At 49.3% G+C, this 17,285-nt stretch overlaps 1 protein-coding gene across 2 annotated transcripts in view; it reads left to right on the top strand.

Moving 5' to 3' along the window:
• Nucleotides 1-11,922, top strand: part of KLHL18 (kelch like family member 18) — a 45,146-nt gene extending 33,224 nt beyond the window's left edge. Inside the window, exons 6-10 of one of the 2 annotated variants that reach the window (XM_080974136.1) lie at nt 79-215; nt 2,765-2,987; nt 4,821-4,925; nt 5,777-5,888; nt 9,059-11,922. In XM_080974136.1, the coding sequence (XP_080830262.1) occupies nt 79-215; nt 2,765-2,987; nt 4,821-4,925; nt 5,777-5,888; nt 9,059-9,445 (964 nt within the window). In that variant the 3' untranslated portion in view covers nt 9,446-11,922. Of the gene's footprint in view, nt 1-78; nt 216-2,749; nt 2,988-4,820; nt 4,926-5,776; nt 5,889-9,058 lie in introns of both variants that reach the window. The other variant, XM_080974137.1, reaches the window with a different exon arrangement.
• The last annotated feature ends 5,363 nt before the right edge of the window (nt 11,923-17,285 follow it).

Below are 17,285 nucleotides of genomic sequence, written 5' to 3'. Positions count from 1 at the left end.
GTTATGGCCAGGCCTCCGGAACAGATCCCGTTCGTAACCGGAGGTACCACTGTATATCATTTCCCATTTGGATTTCAGGGACCTCGTGGATGAAGCAAAGGATTACCACCTCATGCCAGAGCGACGACCCCACCTCCCGTCTTTCAAAACCCGCCCCCGTTGCTGCACCTCTATCGCAGGCCTGATCTATGCCGTGGGAGGCCTCAACTCAGCAGGTATCTTTCAACTCTGTTGCTTGCCAGGGATGTATGCCTAGGAAGCACCGTGGAATTGTAGAATTGGGACCCCGAGAGTCACCTAGTCTAACCCCCCGCGATGCAGGAATCTCAGCTGAAGCATCCATGAGACTGTCAGAAAGTTCTTCCCGATGTTTAGTCGGAATCTCCTTTCCTATAAGCCATTGGTTCGAGTCCTGCCCTCCGGAGCAGGAGAAAACTAGCTTGCTCCATCTTCCCTGTGACAGCTGTTTAGCTATTGGAAGATGGCTCTCCAAAGCAGCCTCTTTGGACCCTATTATATGCTGGCCTGTCATGACTCCCTGCCAAAGGGCAATGTGAATTGTAGTTTGGTGCGTGTGCCGCAGTGCTCAGACACACTGAATTAAAGTCCTGTGCTGGCAAGGGGGATTAAGAGCAACTCCTGAACCCATGGTATATCTGGGTTGGTCACCCAGTGATTTGAGTGTCACAATCCTGTTCTGATCCAAAAAGGGGATATGTTTGCATTGGCTTCCCTGATCTCCCTAGGTCAGGCATGGCCAAACTTGGCCCTCCAGCTGTTTTGGGACTACAACTCCCACCATCCCTAGCTAACAGGACCAGTGGTCAGGGATGATGGGAATTGTAGTCCCCAAACAGCTGGAGGGCCAAGTTTGACCATGTCGGCCCTAGATGAAAAGTCAGATAAAGATGTGTAGCTCATCCAGCTCATCCTCCCTTAAAGAACAATTGCATGCCCAAAGCAAATCACACAATATAAATCATGTGTGGAACAAAGCAGAGTTGGATCAAGACCAGTGGGTTCCAATCCGTGAATTCTCAGCAATGCAAGAGTTGTTGTTTGGGGCCTTTACCCCTTGCTGCTTGCTCTGTGACAAGCCTCGTAAACCCTGGCAAATTCGTCATCCCGTGGTATCCTGCAAGGATCGTTTGGGATTCTAGCAAGGGCACGTAGTCGTAGCTGCACAGAGGAAGGTGAGCCCGGCAGCCGTTCACCATAAAATATGAAAAAGGCCTGCCCTTTCCCTCTGACAGCGGTTTATCACACGGATAGTCTGAATCACTATAAGTAGGTGCAATAAATGCGAAGCTGCTGTTCATGAGTACCATATTTTTCCGTGTATAAGACGACCCCATGTTGAAAGGTAAAGGTTAAAGGGACCCCTGACCATTAGGTCCGGTCATGGCTGACTCTGGGGTTGTGGCGCTCATCTCGCTCTATAGGCCGAGGGAGCCGGCGTACAGCTTCCAGGTTATGTGGCCAGCATGACTAAGCCGCTTCTGGCGAACCAGAGCAGCGCACAGAAACGCCGTTTACCTCCCCGCTGAAGCGGTACCTATTTATCTACTTGCACTTTGACGTGCTTTTGAACTGCTAGGTTGGCAGGAGCAGGGACCGAGCAACGGGAGCTCACCCCGTCGCTGGGATTCGAACCGCCGACCATCTGATCGGCAAGTCCTAGGCTCTGTGGTTTAACCCACAGTGCCACCCGCATCCCTTGCAACCCCATGTATAACACGACCCCTATTTTTTCTAACCCCAAAATTAAGAAATTAAGTTTTTTAGCTTTGGGGGGTGGGGCAGGGTAGGTCACTTCCGCCGATCGCTCACCCACCTGCTCACAGCCACTGCCGATCACACACCTTGCCACAGCCGCCAATCGTCTGCCCGCTTGCCGCCACCTGAACAATATAACACAACACGATGGCCAATAGCAATGGCACTAAGCACTATTTATAGACTAATACAAATAAGCAGAAATTACAACCAAAGTCTCTACATCCTCTTCGCCACTCACGGTAGAATAATTTAAAAACTCGATATATACATAATCTGTTACCAAATATCGCCGGAACAGAGTTTCTGGATAACCAGTCTGTTTTGTTCAATGCTTCATCAGCCAATCCTGATCAATTCTTCATCAGCCAGACTTGTAAGGATTAATATGAGAAGGGTGCAGTTCAATTTCTTAACAAGCCGATCTTAGGTAAAGGTAAAGGGACCCCTGACCAGTCGTGGCCGACTCTGGGGTTGCGGCGCTCATCTCAATTTATTGGCCGAGGGAGCCGGCGTACAGCTTCTGGGTCATGTGGCCAGCATGACTAAGCCGCTTCTGGCAAACCAGAGCAGCGCACAGAAACGCCGTTTACCTTCCCGCTGGAGCGGTACCTATTGATCTACTTGCACTTTGATGTGCTTTTGAACTGCTAGGTTGGCAGGAGCAGGGACCGAGCAACGGGAGCTCACCCTGTTGCGGGGATTCGAACCGCCGACCTTCTGATCGGCAAGTCCTAGGCTCTGTGGTCTAACCCACAGCGCCACCTGCGTCCCACAAATATAAACAAATACAAACGCTGTAGAAAAAATGCTGTGGATCAGCGCTCATATGATACCAACATATGAAGGGGTTTTTTTGGCGGGGGGGGGAAGTAGTTTTAAACATTTCTTTCCAGTTCGTTGTAGATTATTTCCCAATACTCTTTTACCCTTTTACAAGTCCAGTGATGACCACTTTTTAAAACATGAGCAGCAAATTTCTATGCAGGCGACTCCCTGAACGTGGTGGAAGTCTTCGACCCCATTGCCAACCACTGGGAGAAGTGCCAGCCAATGACGACGGCCCGCAGCCGGGTGGGCGTCGCCGTGCTGAACGGGCTCTTGTATGCCATTGGTGGATACGACGGGCAGCTGAGGCTGAGCACCGTGGAAGTTTACAACCCAGAGACAGATTCCTGGTCCAAAGTGGGAAGTATGAACAGCAAACGAAGGTGAGTGAGGTCAATAATAATAATAATAATAATAATAATTTATTATTTATTCCCCCCCCCATCTGGCTGGGTTTCCCCAGCCACTCTGGGCGGCTTCCAACAAAGTATTAAAATACAGTAGTCTGTTAAACATTAAAAGCTTCCCTAAACAGGGCTGCCTTCAGATGTCTACTAAAAGTCTGGTAGTTGTTCTTCTCTTTGACATCTGGTGGGAGGGCGGGGTTCCACAGGGCGGGTGCCACCACCGAGAAGGCCCTCTGCCTGGTTCCCTGTAACTTGGCATCTCGCAGTAAGGGAACCGCCAGAAGGCCCTCAGAGCTGGACCTCAGTGTCTGGGCAGAACGATGGGGTTGGAGATCTGGGATCAGGGATACTGGACTGAGGCCGCTTAGGGCTTTAGAGGTCAGCGCCAACCCTTTGAATTGTGCTCGGAAATATACTGGGAACCAATGTAGGTCTTTCAAGACCGGTGTTATGTGGTCTCGGTGGCCACTTCCAACCACCAGTCTAGCTGCCACATTCTGGATCAGTTGTAGTTTCCGGGTCACCTTCAAGGGTAGCCCCACATAGAGTGCATTGCAGTAGTCCAAGCGGGAGATAACCCTAGCATGCACCACTCTGGTGAGACAGTCTGCAGGCAGGTAGGGAAATAGAGAAGAGGAGTGATGGGATCTTTAAAAAAAATAATTTTGAGTTTTGTGTCCTTGTTTCTCAATGTGATCCTTTTCCTGTATGTTTAGTGGTATTTGATGCATTATGACTTGCCGTTGTTTTTATTATCGTGTAGTAATTCTTTATTGCAATTGTTAAATTGTTATTATTTGCTGATGCACAATTTTACTGTTTACTATTATATTCTAATGGATTACGGTGGAACCTTGGCTCCCGAATGCCTTGGGAGCTGAACGTCCCGGCTCCCAAACGATCAAAAACCAGAAGTGATTGTTCTGGTTTTCAAGCGTTCTTTGGAAGCCAAACGTCTGTCATGGCTTTTGATTGGCTGCAGGAATCTTCTTGGCTTCCGATTGGCTGCAGGAGTCGGAAGCCGTGCCTTGGTTCCCAAACCATTTCGGGAGTCGAACGGACTCCCAGAACAGATTAAGTTCAGGAACCAAGGTTCCACTGTATTGAACATTGCTTTATTTGATATAAGTTGTTTATTTGAAAGTTACGTTTTTATTATGACTTCTTTTTTGTATCGGATCAGGTTGTTACTATGCATGTGATATTCACTGTCTATTTTGGGTTTTTTTGTTCAGCTTGTAAACCTCTTTGTGTGTAGCGATAGAGAAAAGGTGGTATACAAATTAAAAGAAATGAAACAAACGAAATCTCTGGTACTCTTGCAGCACTTAGAAGAGAAGCAAACCTTTTACAAACATATAGGTGCCCACAGTTTCCTGCATCTGTGTTAGCAAAATGCTCTGGGGGAATGTCAAACTGGATTCATTAGTTTAAACTGGAGCCCTTGAGACTCCAGCTCCCATCAGCCTCAGCCAGCACGTCTAGTGGTCAGGGGTGATGGGAGTTGGAAACAGAGCGATGTTTCAAGGGTCACAGCTTCCCCCTCCCCTGGTCTAGCTGGTACAAAGTCCAGGAAGGCTGGTGCTGTCCCTCAGCCAGCCAGGCGGCAGTTCCGGTGGGTCCGGAAGAGGTGAAAAGGAAGGCCTTCAGTGTTTTGTGATTTCCACAAGCTCACCAGACAGGCCAATGGGTTTAGAATGAGAAAGCAGAAGAAACTGGGCCATCGCAATTGGTCCAGGTAGAAGTGGAACCAGCCTGTAAGAAAAGCTTCTTGCCAAAAGCAGTCTTAACACCTGGCGCTTGTTTCAGTGCCATGGGGACGGTCGTGCTGGATGGGCAGATCTACGTCTGTGGAGGATACGACGGCACCTCCTCCCTCAACTCCGTGGAGGCCTATTCACCTGAGACGGACAAGTGAGTACATAATATAATAATAATAATAATTTATTATTTATACCCCGCCCATCTGGCTGGGTTTCCCCAGCCACTCTGGGCGGCTCCCGGCAGAATATTAAAAACACGATAAAACATCAAACATTCAAAACTTCCCTAAACAGGGCTGCCTTCGGATGTCTTCTAAAAAACAAAATAAAAAAATTCCTTCCAGTAGCACCTTAGAGACCAACTAAGTTTGTTATTGGTATGAGCTTTTGTGTGCTTGCACACTTCTTCAGATACCTTCTTCGTGTGCATGCACACGAAAGCTCATACCAATAACAAACTTAGTTGCTCCCTAAGGTGCTACTGGAAAGAATTGTTTTATTTTGTTTTGACTACGGCAGACCAACACGGCTACCTACCTGTTTCTAAAAGTCAGATAGTTGTTTTTTCCTTGACATCTGATGGGAGGGCGTTCCACAGGACAGGTGTCACCACCAAGAGGGCCCTCTGCCTGGTTCCCTGTAACCCAGGCATAGGGGAACTCGGCCCTCCAGATGTTTTGGGACCACAACTCCCATCATCCCTAGCTAACAGGAACAGCGGTCAGGGATGATGGGAATTGTAGTCTCAAAACATCTGGAAGGCCAAGTTTGCCTATGCCTGCTGTAACATCACTTCTCGCAGTGAAGGAACCACCAGAAGGCCCTCGGAGCTGGACCTCCGTGTCCGGGCTGGGGGTGGAGACGCTCCTTCAGGTATACTGTGGAGTATGTCTGGACATCTCCTCTCTGCTTCTAGCAGTCCAGATGCAAGGTGTGCTTTGAAGCCTTCACCTTAAATGTGGCTGCCACTCAGTTCCTTTCATTTTCTGGTCTCTTGCAAAGGTGGGTGGTGGTCACCCCCATGAGTTCGAACCGCAGTGCAGCTGGCGTCACCGTATTCGAAGGCAGGATATTTGTATCTGGCGGGCACGACGGACTGCAGATCTTCAACAGCGTGAGTTTTTTTGCTCGCCGCACCTCTTACCTTTCCCCCCATCACGCTGTTTCTTTCCTGCCTTCTTTTGAGGGCTTGTGGTGGGCTGTGACATCCTTGCTTTCCACCCTTACGACTGGCCTGTCAGGTAGGCCGGGCTGGTCAGTAACTTGATCCCACAACTTCGATACTGAAACACAATGCATTGGCTGTAGGCTTTGCACAGAAGCTCCAGGGCATGGGTCGGCAAACTAAGGCTCTGGGGGCTGGATCCAGCCCAATTGCCTTCTGGATCCGGCCCGCTGACGTTCTGGGAATCGCCGCGTGGATCGGCATGGGGATTCTGATCGTTTGGGGTGCACCATTTTCCGCCCCTTTCCCTCACACACACACTGCGGCGGCGCCTCCTCCTCCCTCCCTCCTCCCGGCTTCTCCCCGCCCTGCCTAGCGGAGGAAGGGGGCTGGGCTTTGTTGAGCGCCATTTTAAGCAGCCCCTCTCCGCAGCCAGTCCTTACGTGTCGCTCATTGTCCCTCTGCCGCCGCCAGCCCCTGCCGCTCGCAAGGCACAGGTAAGCAGCCACTGGGACTCGTCCGGTGCTGTGGAGAAGGGAGGGAAGAGTCAGGGGTTCCCCCCCAAAAAAATATAGTCCGGCCCCCCACAAGGTCTGAGGGACAGTGGACCGGCCCCCTGCAGAAAAAGTTTGCTGACCTCTGCTCCAGGGTCTGGAAAGTGGGCATGACCTATTTTTGTCCTATTGACCTATATTTGCTCACTTGACAGAGCCAGTGAAAAGTTTCCCTGGCAGCAGCGTTTGGGTCCCTCTCTAGTCTTTGCCCCTGCTGTGCATCGTGACTGTGATCACCCAAGAAGGCTCTGAGCACTAAATAAAACATTCCGCCCCCTTCCATGTCCCCTTCCATCCTGTTTGAATTTGCTCTGCTGCTTTCCAGATTCCAAATCTTTGGTTTTTAAATCTTGGGACTCGGTCATCCCTCACTGCTAGGGTCATTTAAAAATGTACATAAAAGATTCTCAGTTGACACCTGAAAAACGTTAAGCTGTGATAGCACCAATCATACAGTGGTACCTCGGGTTACAGACGCTTCAGGTTACAGACTCCACTAACCCAGAAATAGTACCTCAGGTTAAGAACTTGGCTTCAGGATGAGAACAGAAATCGCACAGCAGCAGCGGGAGGCCCCATTAGCTAAAGTGGTACCTCAGGTTAAGAACAGACCTCCAGAACGAATTAAGTTATTAACCCGAGGTACCACTGTAAATGCGGGACGCGGGTGGCGCTGTGGGTAAAACCTCAGCGCCTAGGACTTGCCGATCGCATGGTCGGCGGTTCGAATCCCCACGGCGGGATGCGCTCCCATCGTTCGGTCCCAGCGCCTGCCCACCTAGCAGTTCGAAAGCACCCCTGGGTGCAAGTAGATAAATAGGGACCGCTTACCAGTGGGAAGGTAAACGGCGTTCCGTGTGCTGCGTTGGCTCGCCAGATGCAGTTTGTCACGCTGGCCACGTGACCCGGAAGTGTCTGCGGACAGCGCTGGCTCCCGGCCTCTAGAGTGAGATGAGCGCACAACCCTAGAGTCTGTCAAGACTGGTCCGTACGGGCAGGGGTACCTTTACCTTTACTTTACCACTGTATATACACAAGCACAACTTTACAAGGTAGAATTTTGTTGTCTGCAGGTCCTTCCTTGGGTATGTATTTGTAATGTCTTGGAACACCCCCCCCCCCCCAAATCTAGCATCACTTATCATTATTATTGTGTTTAAGATTTGTATACCGCTCTATACCCACAGGTCTCAGGGCGGCGCACAATAAAATCACAATATAAAAACACAAAATACATAATCAAAATAAAAACAACCCAATAATCTCCCCTCATGCCATAGCTGTCAACTTTCAGATTTGAAAATAAGGGATCAGCAGCCTCACCTGTCCCGGGGACAGCCTACGGGATATCTAACAGTAAGGGAATTTCCCGCCAAAAAAGGGAAGGTTGCCAGCTATGCCCCATGCTGTCCTGGAAAGCTTCATAAAAACATGGGTTCAGAAAATGGAATAATTACAGAGAAAAACTGATGTCGCTGGATCAAGTTCATCAGTTTTGTTGAAATAGTTTCAGCTGGATTCTGAACACCTGTGCAATTAACTGTTCCTGTTTTGAATTTCATTGTGCTATTACACTCGTACCTTGGAATGAGTTTTCGTCCGTTCGACTTCCAAAACGTTCGAAAACCAAAGCGCGGCTTCCAATTGGCTGCAGGAAGCTCCTGCAGGCAATCGGAAGCCCCGTCAGAAATTTGGTTTCCAAAAATAGTTCGCAAACCGAAACAGTCGCTTCCAGGTTTGCGACGTTCAGGAGCCAAAACGTTCGGGAACTAGGCTGTTTGACTTCCAAGGTACCGCTGTACCTTCCTCAGTGAGTTGTGGAAACTGCTGCTCTGAAGAATGAATGAATGAATTTATTATTTCGGTCACAGACCAGTTCCAGCCCACATACAATATCAAGGAAGTTTGTTTTTTTTATGGCTCTGAATAATACTTTTCAAAGGGTGGGCTAGGGGGCACTGGGGATGGGTTTGTGAAACCAAGGGGGCAGTGGGCCCCCCAAAAAAAGTTTGGGAAGGTGGCAACAGGTGGTCCTGTGGGGTTTGTGCTTGCTTGCTCTCCTAATAATAATATATATATATATATATATATATATATATATATATATCCCGCCCTCCCCAGCCAAAGCCGGGCTCAGAGCGGCTAACAATGGTAAAAATAACACAGTTTACATAAAATCATAATCAGGCGATTGAAGTACCATATATACTTGAGTATAAGCCAACTTTTTCAGCACATTTTTAATGCTGAAAAGCCCCCCTCGGCTTCTACTTGAGTGAGGGTCCTTTCGGGCTGCTGGTTCTTCCTCTGCCGCTGCCACCACCACCAGGTTTGTGGTGTGGTGAACCGGCTTACACTCAAGTCAATAAGTTTTCCCAGGTTTTTTGTGCTAAATTAGGTGCCTCGGCTTATATTTGGGTCGGCTTATACTCGGGTATATACGGTACAGTCTAAAATCAATTCGGAGTCAAATTAATGGCAGCCATTGGGCTAGAGTTCTGTGAGGATTACAAAAGGAGGGGATCAGACTGTGCCCTAGCCTGACTCCTTCACCCTTCCTTCCAGGTGGAATACTACAACCACCACATGGCTTCCTGGCACAATGTCTCCAGCATGCTCAACAAGCGCTGCCGTCACGGCGCCGCCTCCCTGGGCAGCAAGATGTTCGTCTGCGGCGGCTACGACGGCTCCGGCTTCCTCAGCATCGCCGAAGTCTACAACTCCATGGCGGACCAGTGGTACCTGATCGTCTCCATGAACACCCGGCGCAGCCGCGTCTCCCTCGTGGCGAACTGTGGCCGCCTCTACGCCGTGGGGGGCTACGACGGACAGTCCAACCTGAGCTCCGTAGAAATGTACGACCCGGAAACCAACCGCTGGACGTTCATGGCCCCCATGGTGTGCCACGAGGGAGGGGTTGGGGTGGGCTGTATACCGCTCCTGACTATCTGAGCGGAGGGTGGGAGGTGGCACGAGCCTGCGTCGCCCGAAAGCCAGGACTTCCGCAGCCGGGAGCCTCGCCTCGAGGGGGTGATCTGCAGAGAGACTCTACGTCGACATCGTTTCCAGGTGCTTGGGCCATTGTCATTTGGGAAGCGCACAAACAGCCCCATGGATCAGGGCCACGTGGCTGTTGAGCGAGGTCCCGCAGTGTCACGAGAGTTTGGAGATTTCAGGCCGTGTGAATGAAGCCTCACCTGCCTCTTCCTCCTGGACTCTGCCAAGCTCCTTCCGTGCCTCCGCTGATGCTGCCTTGGTCCCCTTGTGATTGTGTCGTGGGTGTAAGTCTGCTTAGGTCAGGTGGGCTTTTCCTAGGAGTAATAAGACGCTTCTGTCGTCGTGCCCCTTGAAAGCTGGAAAGGGAGCTTCCCTCTCTTCCAGGGCGAGGACAGTACGTTGGCCAGGAAAACACCCACCGTCTTTTATTTCGTGGTCAACACAGAGGTGCAATTATTCCCTCTCCCCAAGGAAAAATGAAGTCATTTTCTGCAGAGAAACACAGTTCAGGAAGAGTCTGCCCCTTCCTACACCTGGCCACTAGGTGGCGCAGATGCACATGCAAAGCTCTGTTTGATGGTTTCGTCTCCATTTGCTCCAAAGGCAAGGATAGTTCCCCTTTTGCGTTCTAGCTGCCTGCAGAAAGCAAGAAAAGGCTCTCATGTCTTCAGAAACAAAAAGATAGGGCCACGGTGCAAGGAAGGCTTCGCAGCCTTTGCCACCAACACACAGCTCAGGAGAATGCCATGGCATTACAGGCTCTGCGGAGCTTTTGGGATGAGGCTTGCATCCCTGAAGTTCCTGGAGGGTTGTATTTTTGCATGCCAGAGCCTGTTGGCCGTGGGAACTATTCAGACGCAAAGCGTTAAGAGGGAGCGTGTAGCATAAGGGGGCCCAATCCTGTCTCTGATGAATTCTGAAACAGCAGTAGTTGGCTTGGCATCGTCAACACATCCATACAATTTCCTGGAAACTAGATGTTTCGGCTGAGCACCGTCATGCCCACAAAGTTGTTCCTGCGCTGCTTGCGGCGACCGTTCACATCAAATCAAAATTCTCATCCCCAGATCTGAGATTTTTGTTTAGACAGGAAATGCTCTTCCGCTTAGGGCGATCTTTGGAGACACACAAGCCTTAAGCAAAAAAGCGTATCTGATTTCTGACAGGGAGGAACTGTGACCACGTCCTTTTGTTCTTGGGGATTTTGAGCTCTCAGATGGTGGCAGTTTGTGCCCTGCAGGCTGTCGGGTGTCTGTTTTGATAGCTGTTGTAGGACATCCATTGTCTTGCTGTGGAGAGTGAGAAATAGCAGCTTCTAAGAGTAAATGGGAGGTTTACAGATTTATGAGCGAGGGGCAAAACGGCCAGGGAGAAACCTGTGAGTTAGGATAAGTATGCATACCCAATTCTTACGGGGGCAGCATTTCCTCATGGTGGTCCTTCCTCATCCCACCCCCCCTTAAAATTATCAGCTGTTTATCAGCACAGGGGCTACTTGGTTTTCAGACCAACACCTTCCTTACTCAAAGTCTAGCTTCTACTCTGTCCTCCGTCTATGCTAAGCACTATCAGGTTGCCAAATTTCAAGCTGGAAAAAGCTGCGTGTCTTCCCTTTCTCTCTCTCTCCACCTTTCAAGGAACTGGTAGCATCAAAGCCAAATCGAGGTACTGTCGAATGTGTGTGTGTGTGTTTTTTCAAAACCACTGTAGTTTAACACAGTGGCAATGAGTCAGCTCTGCTGTTCCGCCTCCATCATTCTTCTGTCTGAACATTACACCGCTCCAGTTTTGCACAAAGATCGAAAGGCCAGTTGGGTCCTCTGAACCCCACCTCCTTCTCCCCCCCTTAAGTTAAATGGGCTGTGCCCCTATCCGTAGGTAGCTTTTAAATACCTGTTAGAGCTGCTTCCATTTTAAAACGACTCCTGCCACCTACATTCCCGTTGGGGCAAGAGAGATTCCGACACCCGATCTTGAAATGAGACGTTTGCACACAAGTTGCTCAGAGGAACTTAACTCAGTTGCAAGACTTGCGAGCTGAAAATTGCAGAGGGAGGCTGTCGGGAGCGAGTGTTGAATTACGTAGGCTGGATGCGCTTGGGATTTCCGTAGCCTGTGATTTTGTGCATGCCCTTCATCCATGAACAGTATTGTGAATTTCCATAACTGCCAGGAGAAAACTGATTTCGGGCAAGAAACTCGAAACGACGACGAGAGTCCTGGATCGAGAAGGGGCTTCTGAGCATACCGGCGAGCCTTTCCGTATAAACGTAACAAGGCCATCCACTTGTGTCAATGTGAAATCATGTACTTTAAAAAAAAAGTGTTGTCCGTTCTTGTGGTGGTTGGTGAAATCCGAGGAAGAGTGAAGGTTAGGTGACGATACCTCCGCTCTCCCTAGCCCAAATATATTTAACTTGAAAGAAACTTTATTTCTCGGCTGCTCGGTCATTCTTTCTTGTTTCGTGAATGTGGCTTGCCTTCGGCGTATTTTGCCTGCGTTTTCTCCCTAAGCCAGTTTACTGTAATCCTTTTGTGGGGTCATTCACACGGGTTCAGATGTCGTAGAAATTACATGGCTATAGATTGCATGGGTGGCGCTGTGGGTTAAACCACAGAGCCTAGGACTTGCCGATCAGAAGGTCGGCGGTTCGAATCCCCGCGACGGCGTGAGCTCCCGTTGCTCGGTCCCTGCTCCTGCCAACCTAGCAGTTCGAAAGCACGTCAAAGTGCAAGTAGATAAATAGGTACCACTCCGGCGGGAAGGTAAACGGTGTTTCCGTGCGCTGCTCTGGTTCTCCAGAAGCGGTTTAGTTATGCTGGCCACATGACCCAGAAGCTGTACGCCGGCTCCCTCGGCCAATAAAGCGAGATGAGCGCTGCAACCCCAGAGTCAGCCACGACTGGACCTAATGGTCAGGGGTCCCTTTAGCTTTAGATTGCACACTCGTTTTTCCATAACTCCAGGTAAATGAACATTCAGGGCCCTAGTGTACATTCTCCTCTAAGTGTGGAAGTTCCTCTGGATGGCACAGCTGTTTTCCCACCTGGTCCTAACTAGGCTTCATCACTGCCCTTGTCCATGTTCCCACCACCACCACCTTGTCCAGTGACACTTGTTCCTGTTTTGAGCGTTCACTCCCAGATGTGGGGTCTTCAGTTCCCATACTGAGTAGCAGGCTTGGTGCCCTTCAAGAGAAGATCTCAAGGTGCTACTTCTCTGTAAGGTAAAGGTAAAGGGAGCCCTGACCATTAGGTCCAGTCATGGCCGACTCTGGGGTTGCGGCGCTCATCTCGCTTTATTAGCCGAGAGAGCCGGCGTACAACTTCCAGGTCATGTGGCCAGCATGACGTAAGCCGCTTCTGGGGAACCAGAGCAGCGCATGGAAACACCGTTTACCTTCCTGTCCGAGCGTTACCTATTTATCAACTTGCACTTGGACGTGCTTTCAGACTGCTAGGTTGGCAGGAGCAGGGACCGAGCAACGGGAGCTCACTCTGTGGCGGGGATTCGAACTGCCGGCCCTCTGATCGGCAAGTCCTAGGCTCTGTGGTTTAACCCACAGCGCCACCTGCGTCCCATTACTTCTCTGTAGTGGACCATATATCAGATGGGGTCTGTCAACCTGGGAAGGTATCTGTCACAGTCCGGTTCATGGGCGATCAAAGTCCCGGCTAGGGACGTCGGGACCGGGGGCAAGATGGCGGGGTGGGAGCAGGAACGGGAGTCCAGAAGCCAGGAGTCAGAAAGCCAAGAGTCGCAAGGGTCAGAGAGCCGGGAGTCAAGAAGTCAAGGGTCCGAGGATCAAGAGTCAAGAAGCCAAGGATCAGGAAGCAACGATCCCACAGCCAGCTTTTCGCAGGTGTGTGCCCAAAAAGCCAATCCGCGGGTCGTTGTGAAGGTACCGTATTTTTTGCTCCATAGGACACACTTTTTTCCTCCTAAAAAGTAAGGGGAAATGTCTGTGCGTGTTATGGAGCGAATGCCTACAGATGGCGGGGGATCTGCTGCAGTCGCGAGCAGAGGATCCATGGTTCCCCTTCCTTTCCCAAGAAAAGCTCAGCAACTTTGGCTGCCCCCCCCCCCCAATAAAAATCCTGGCTATGCTCATGTCACCTTCGCAACAAGAATATCATGGGGAACTTTGTCAAAGGCCTTCCTGAAATCAAGATACGCTACACAGCATCCCCCTGATCCACCAAGCTTGTAACTCCTTGAAAAAGGGGGTGAGATTCATCTGGCATGACTTGTCTGGGATTGCTCAGTCTGTAGTAATAATAATAATAATAATAATAATAATAATAATAATAATAATGTATTTGTACCCCGCCCATCCTGCTGGGTATCACCATGAAACTCTGGGCAGCTTCCAACAAAGATGAAAAATACATTAAAATGTCACACGTTAAAAACTTCCCTGAACAGCAACATGGCTCTTTAAATTGGTGTGTCTCCCCCGCCCCAGGTGAGTAAAAACTATGGGGTGCCAAGGGGGCTGGGGGCAAACCAACCATTGTGGCTTGATTATTTTCTTTCATGTTTGATTTAATGGCAGAGAGGAAATACCACGTGTTTTCTCTCCTTGCGTGAACTCTGCAGACTTTGATCTTGTGTGTTTCGGCTCCGAGGTTTGTTTGTTTTTGTAGGAAGAGGCCCAAAGAGAGGAGCACAGAAAGTCCTTTGATGCTGACCTCCCAATTTTGGAATTTGTCTTGCAGAAGAATGGAAGAACTGGACCTTCCGCTTTATCAGTGTAATAAACGAAAATCTGCCCTTTTCCCCTTATGGGGTATCCAAGAGCCCATATAGAGTCCTTACGTAGTTTCCCTATTGGTAGAAGAAAATAACAAAGGCCAACCAGAGAATATTGAGAAGCAAAGCAGCTCGTAAGCCTGATCTTTATTGATCTGTTGCAACAGGGTGCTCCCCTCAAACGCAGGAAAGGAGGAGGAACCACAAACAAAGGTTTGCCCATCCTTATATAGACATTTTAAATTGCCCGCCCTGAAGTCCAAGACCACCCCCGGACACATCATACCTACATCACAGAAAGGGCGGTCTACAGCAGAAATCTGAGTGTGTTATCTCCTGTCTGGCAGGTTACCTGTTAATGCTTACTTGATTGGATACCCTGGGGAGCCTGGCCAGTCTTTTGTAACGATAAATACTTAGTTCCTGAGCCAGGTCACAGGCTCACCCTATTCAAAGACAGACATACCCTTAAGACAGGATTTGTGAAGGAAAAGACAATGGGGAGGCTTTTCCATTTTCCTTTGACCTTGCAGAGAAAACATTTGGTCCGTTTGGGAATCAAAAATGGTTTCAGGTCGGTCTTCCTGTGCTGATCTATGTACGTGCTTGGTTGGTACATTTACGAACATTTAATATATATCTAAGACCTTAAAATTCTTATCGCAACCTTAAGCTTTATCAGAGAGACCTCGATGTATCTAGGAGTGCTCTTAATCTATTCATGTCTCCTAAATGTCTTTTCTCCTGGAAGTTTTTCACAGAATCACAGACTTGTAGAGTTGGAAGGGACAGGGAGAATCGTCGATTCCCACCCCCCGCAACGCAGGAATCTTCCATCCAATGTGGGGGTCAAACCCACAACCCTGAGATTAAGAGTCTCATGCTCTGCCGAGCTATTCTTGTCACAACATAAATATTACAGCACACTCGCAACTCTCTGGGAATTTCCAGGAGCCCCAGGGGACTCACATAAAAATCAGTTTTGTTTCTGACAATGTCGCCAGAGGCTTGCTGGCATCTGAAATATTTTTGTGTGTTTACAAATATACCCATTGTGGATAACCATGGTCTGGTGGGGGGTCCTGAATCGGTCAGGGGTTCGGAAATTCCCATGATCACCAAAAGCTATTGAAAGAAACATAAAGACGGATGCCAACAAATTGTGGATAGTACTAAACATCTTAAAAAGCAGAGACATCACCTTGCCAACAAAGATCTGTATAGTAAAAGCTATGGTTTTCCCAGTAGTGATGTATGGAAGTGAGAGCTGGACCATAAAGAAGGCTGATTGCCAAAGAATGGATGCTTTTGAATTATGGCGCTGGAGGAGACTCTTGAGAGTCCCATGGACTGCAAGAAGATCAAACCTCTCCATTCTGAAGGAAATCAGCCCTGAGTGCTCACTGGAAGGACAGATCCTGAAGCTGAGGCTCCAATACTTTGGCCACCTCATGAGAAGAGAAGACTCCCTGGAAAAGACCCTGATGCTGGGAAAGATGGAGGGCACAAGGAGAAGGGGACGATGGAGGCCGAGATGGTGGGACAGTGTTCTCAAAGCTGTGGGAGGCAGTGGAAGACAGGAGTGCCTGGCGTGTTCTGGTCCAGGGGGCCACGAAGAGTCGGACACAACTAAACAACAACACTAAACAGTCCAACAGACATTTCCAAGTTTAAAAAGTGTATGCATTTATATGCAGACCACCCGAACAGATGCATTTTTCTACACTGTATTTGACTGGAGAACTGGATTGCAAAATTCATAGAAATGCAGATTTCAAGGGAACGGCTGTATTCTGGTTCAAATATTGTTGTGAAAAATGCAGATTAGGCCGATTTGCCTTTAAATGAACCAAAGCAACTTTCCCCCACATTACCACAGTCGTGAAGCACATATTGCAGGTTTCTCTTCTCTCACACACATAACCCCACCCTCCGTAGCCGTTCGGTGGTTCACAACTGCTTCTAAGTTTCTGACTTGGAACAACAAAAAAAGAGAGATTCTCTGAGCATGTGCAGTTTCATGTTTTTATGCTCCCTGAAATCCTGGCACCATGACAACTGCAGCAATAAAACAGAGTTTCCTTCTGCTGCCCTGATGCTGAACGCATTTACAGCAGTGCCTTGGTTCCTGAACGACTTAGTTGTCGAACAAATCGGTTCCCGAACGCTGCAAACCCTGAAGTAAGTGTTCCGCTTTGCGGATGTTTTTTGGAAGCCGAACATCTGAGGCAACTCCCGCTTGAGTTCAGGAAGCTCCTGCAGCCAATCGGAAGCTGCGCCTTGGTTTTTGAACGGTTTCGGGAGACAAACGGACTTCCGGAACGGATTAAGTTCAAGAACCAAGGTAACCACGGAACTTGGAAATAAGCTCCATTTTGCTGCAGGAAAGCAGAATGTGTTTCCCTAGTAAAAATAATAAAACAAGCTTCTGTAACCATATACTTGCCCAGTCAACTGCCTAAAGGTAAAGGTAAAAGTACCCCTGACCATTAGGTCCAGTCACGGATGACTCTGGGGTTGCACGCTTATCTCACTCTATACGCCGAGGAAACTGGTTTTTGTCAGCAGACAGCTTCCAGGTCACGTGGCCAGCATGACTAAGCCGCTTCTGGTGAACCAGAGCAGCGCACGGAAACACTGTTTACCTTCCTGCTGGAGTGGTACCTATTTATCTACTTGCACTTTGACGTGCTTTCGAACTGCTAGGTGGGCAGGAGCAGGGACCGAGCAATGGGAGCTCACCCCGTTGCGGGGATTCGAACCGCCAACCTTCAGATCGGCAAGCCCTAGGCTCTGTGGTTTAGACTACAGTGCCACCCGTGTCCCTATACTGCCTATAAAACATTTTTTCAAATAAGGAGGTACCCTGAGGCCAGCCGGCCCCAGGTTCCCCTTAGCAGGCCCATGCCAGCCTGTTTCCTGCTTGCTGCATTAGATACCACTATGTGGTTATTTGTCGGCCCTCCAAGCTGTGGGGGATGCGGGTGGCGCTGTGGGTTAAACCACAGAGCCTAGGACTTGCCAATAAGAAGGTTGGCAGTT

The sequence above is a fragment of the Podarcis pityusensis genome (genome assembly GCF_964106645.2).
Source record: "Podarcis pityusensis genome assembly, chromosome: 12".
NCBI classification, from domain to species: Eukaryota; Metazoa; Chordata; class Lepidosauria; order Squamata; family Lacertidae; genus Podarcis; species Podarcis pityusensis.
Note: the sequence above shows the minus strand (reverse complement) of the source record. Positions and strands in the feature narration are given on the sequence as shown.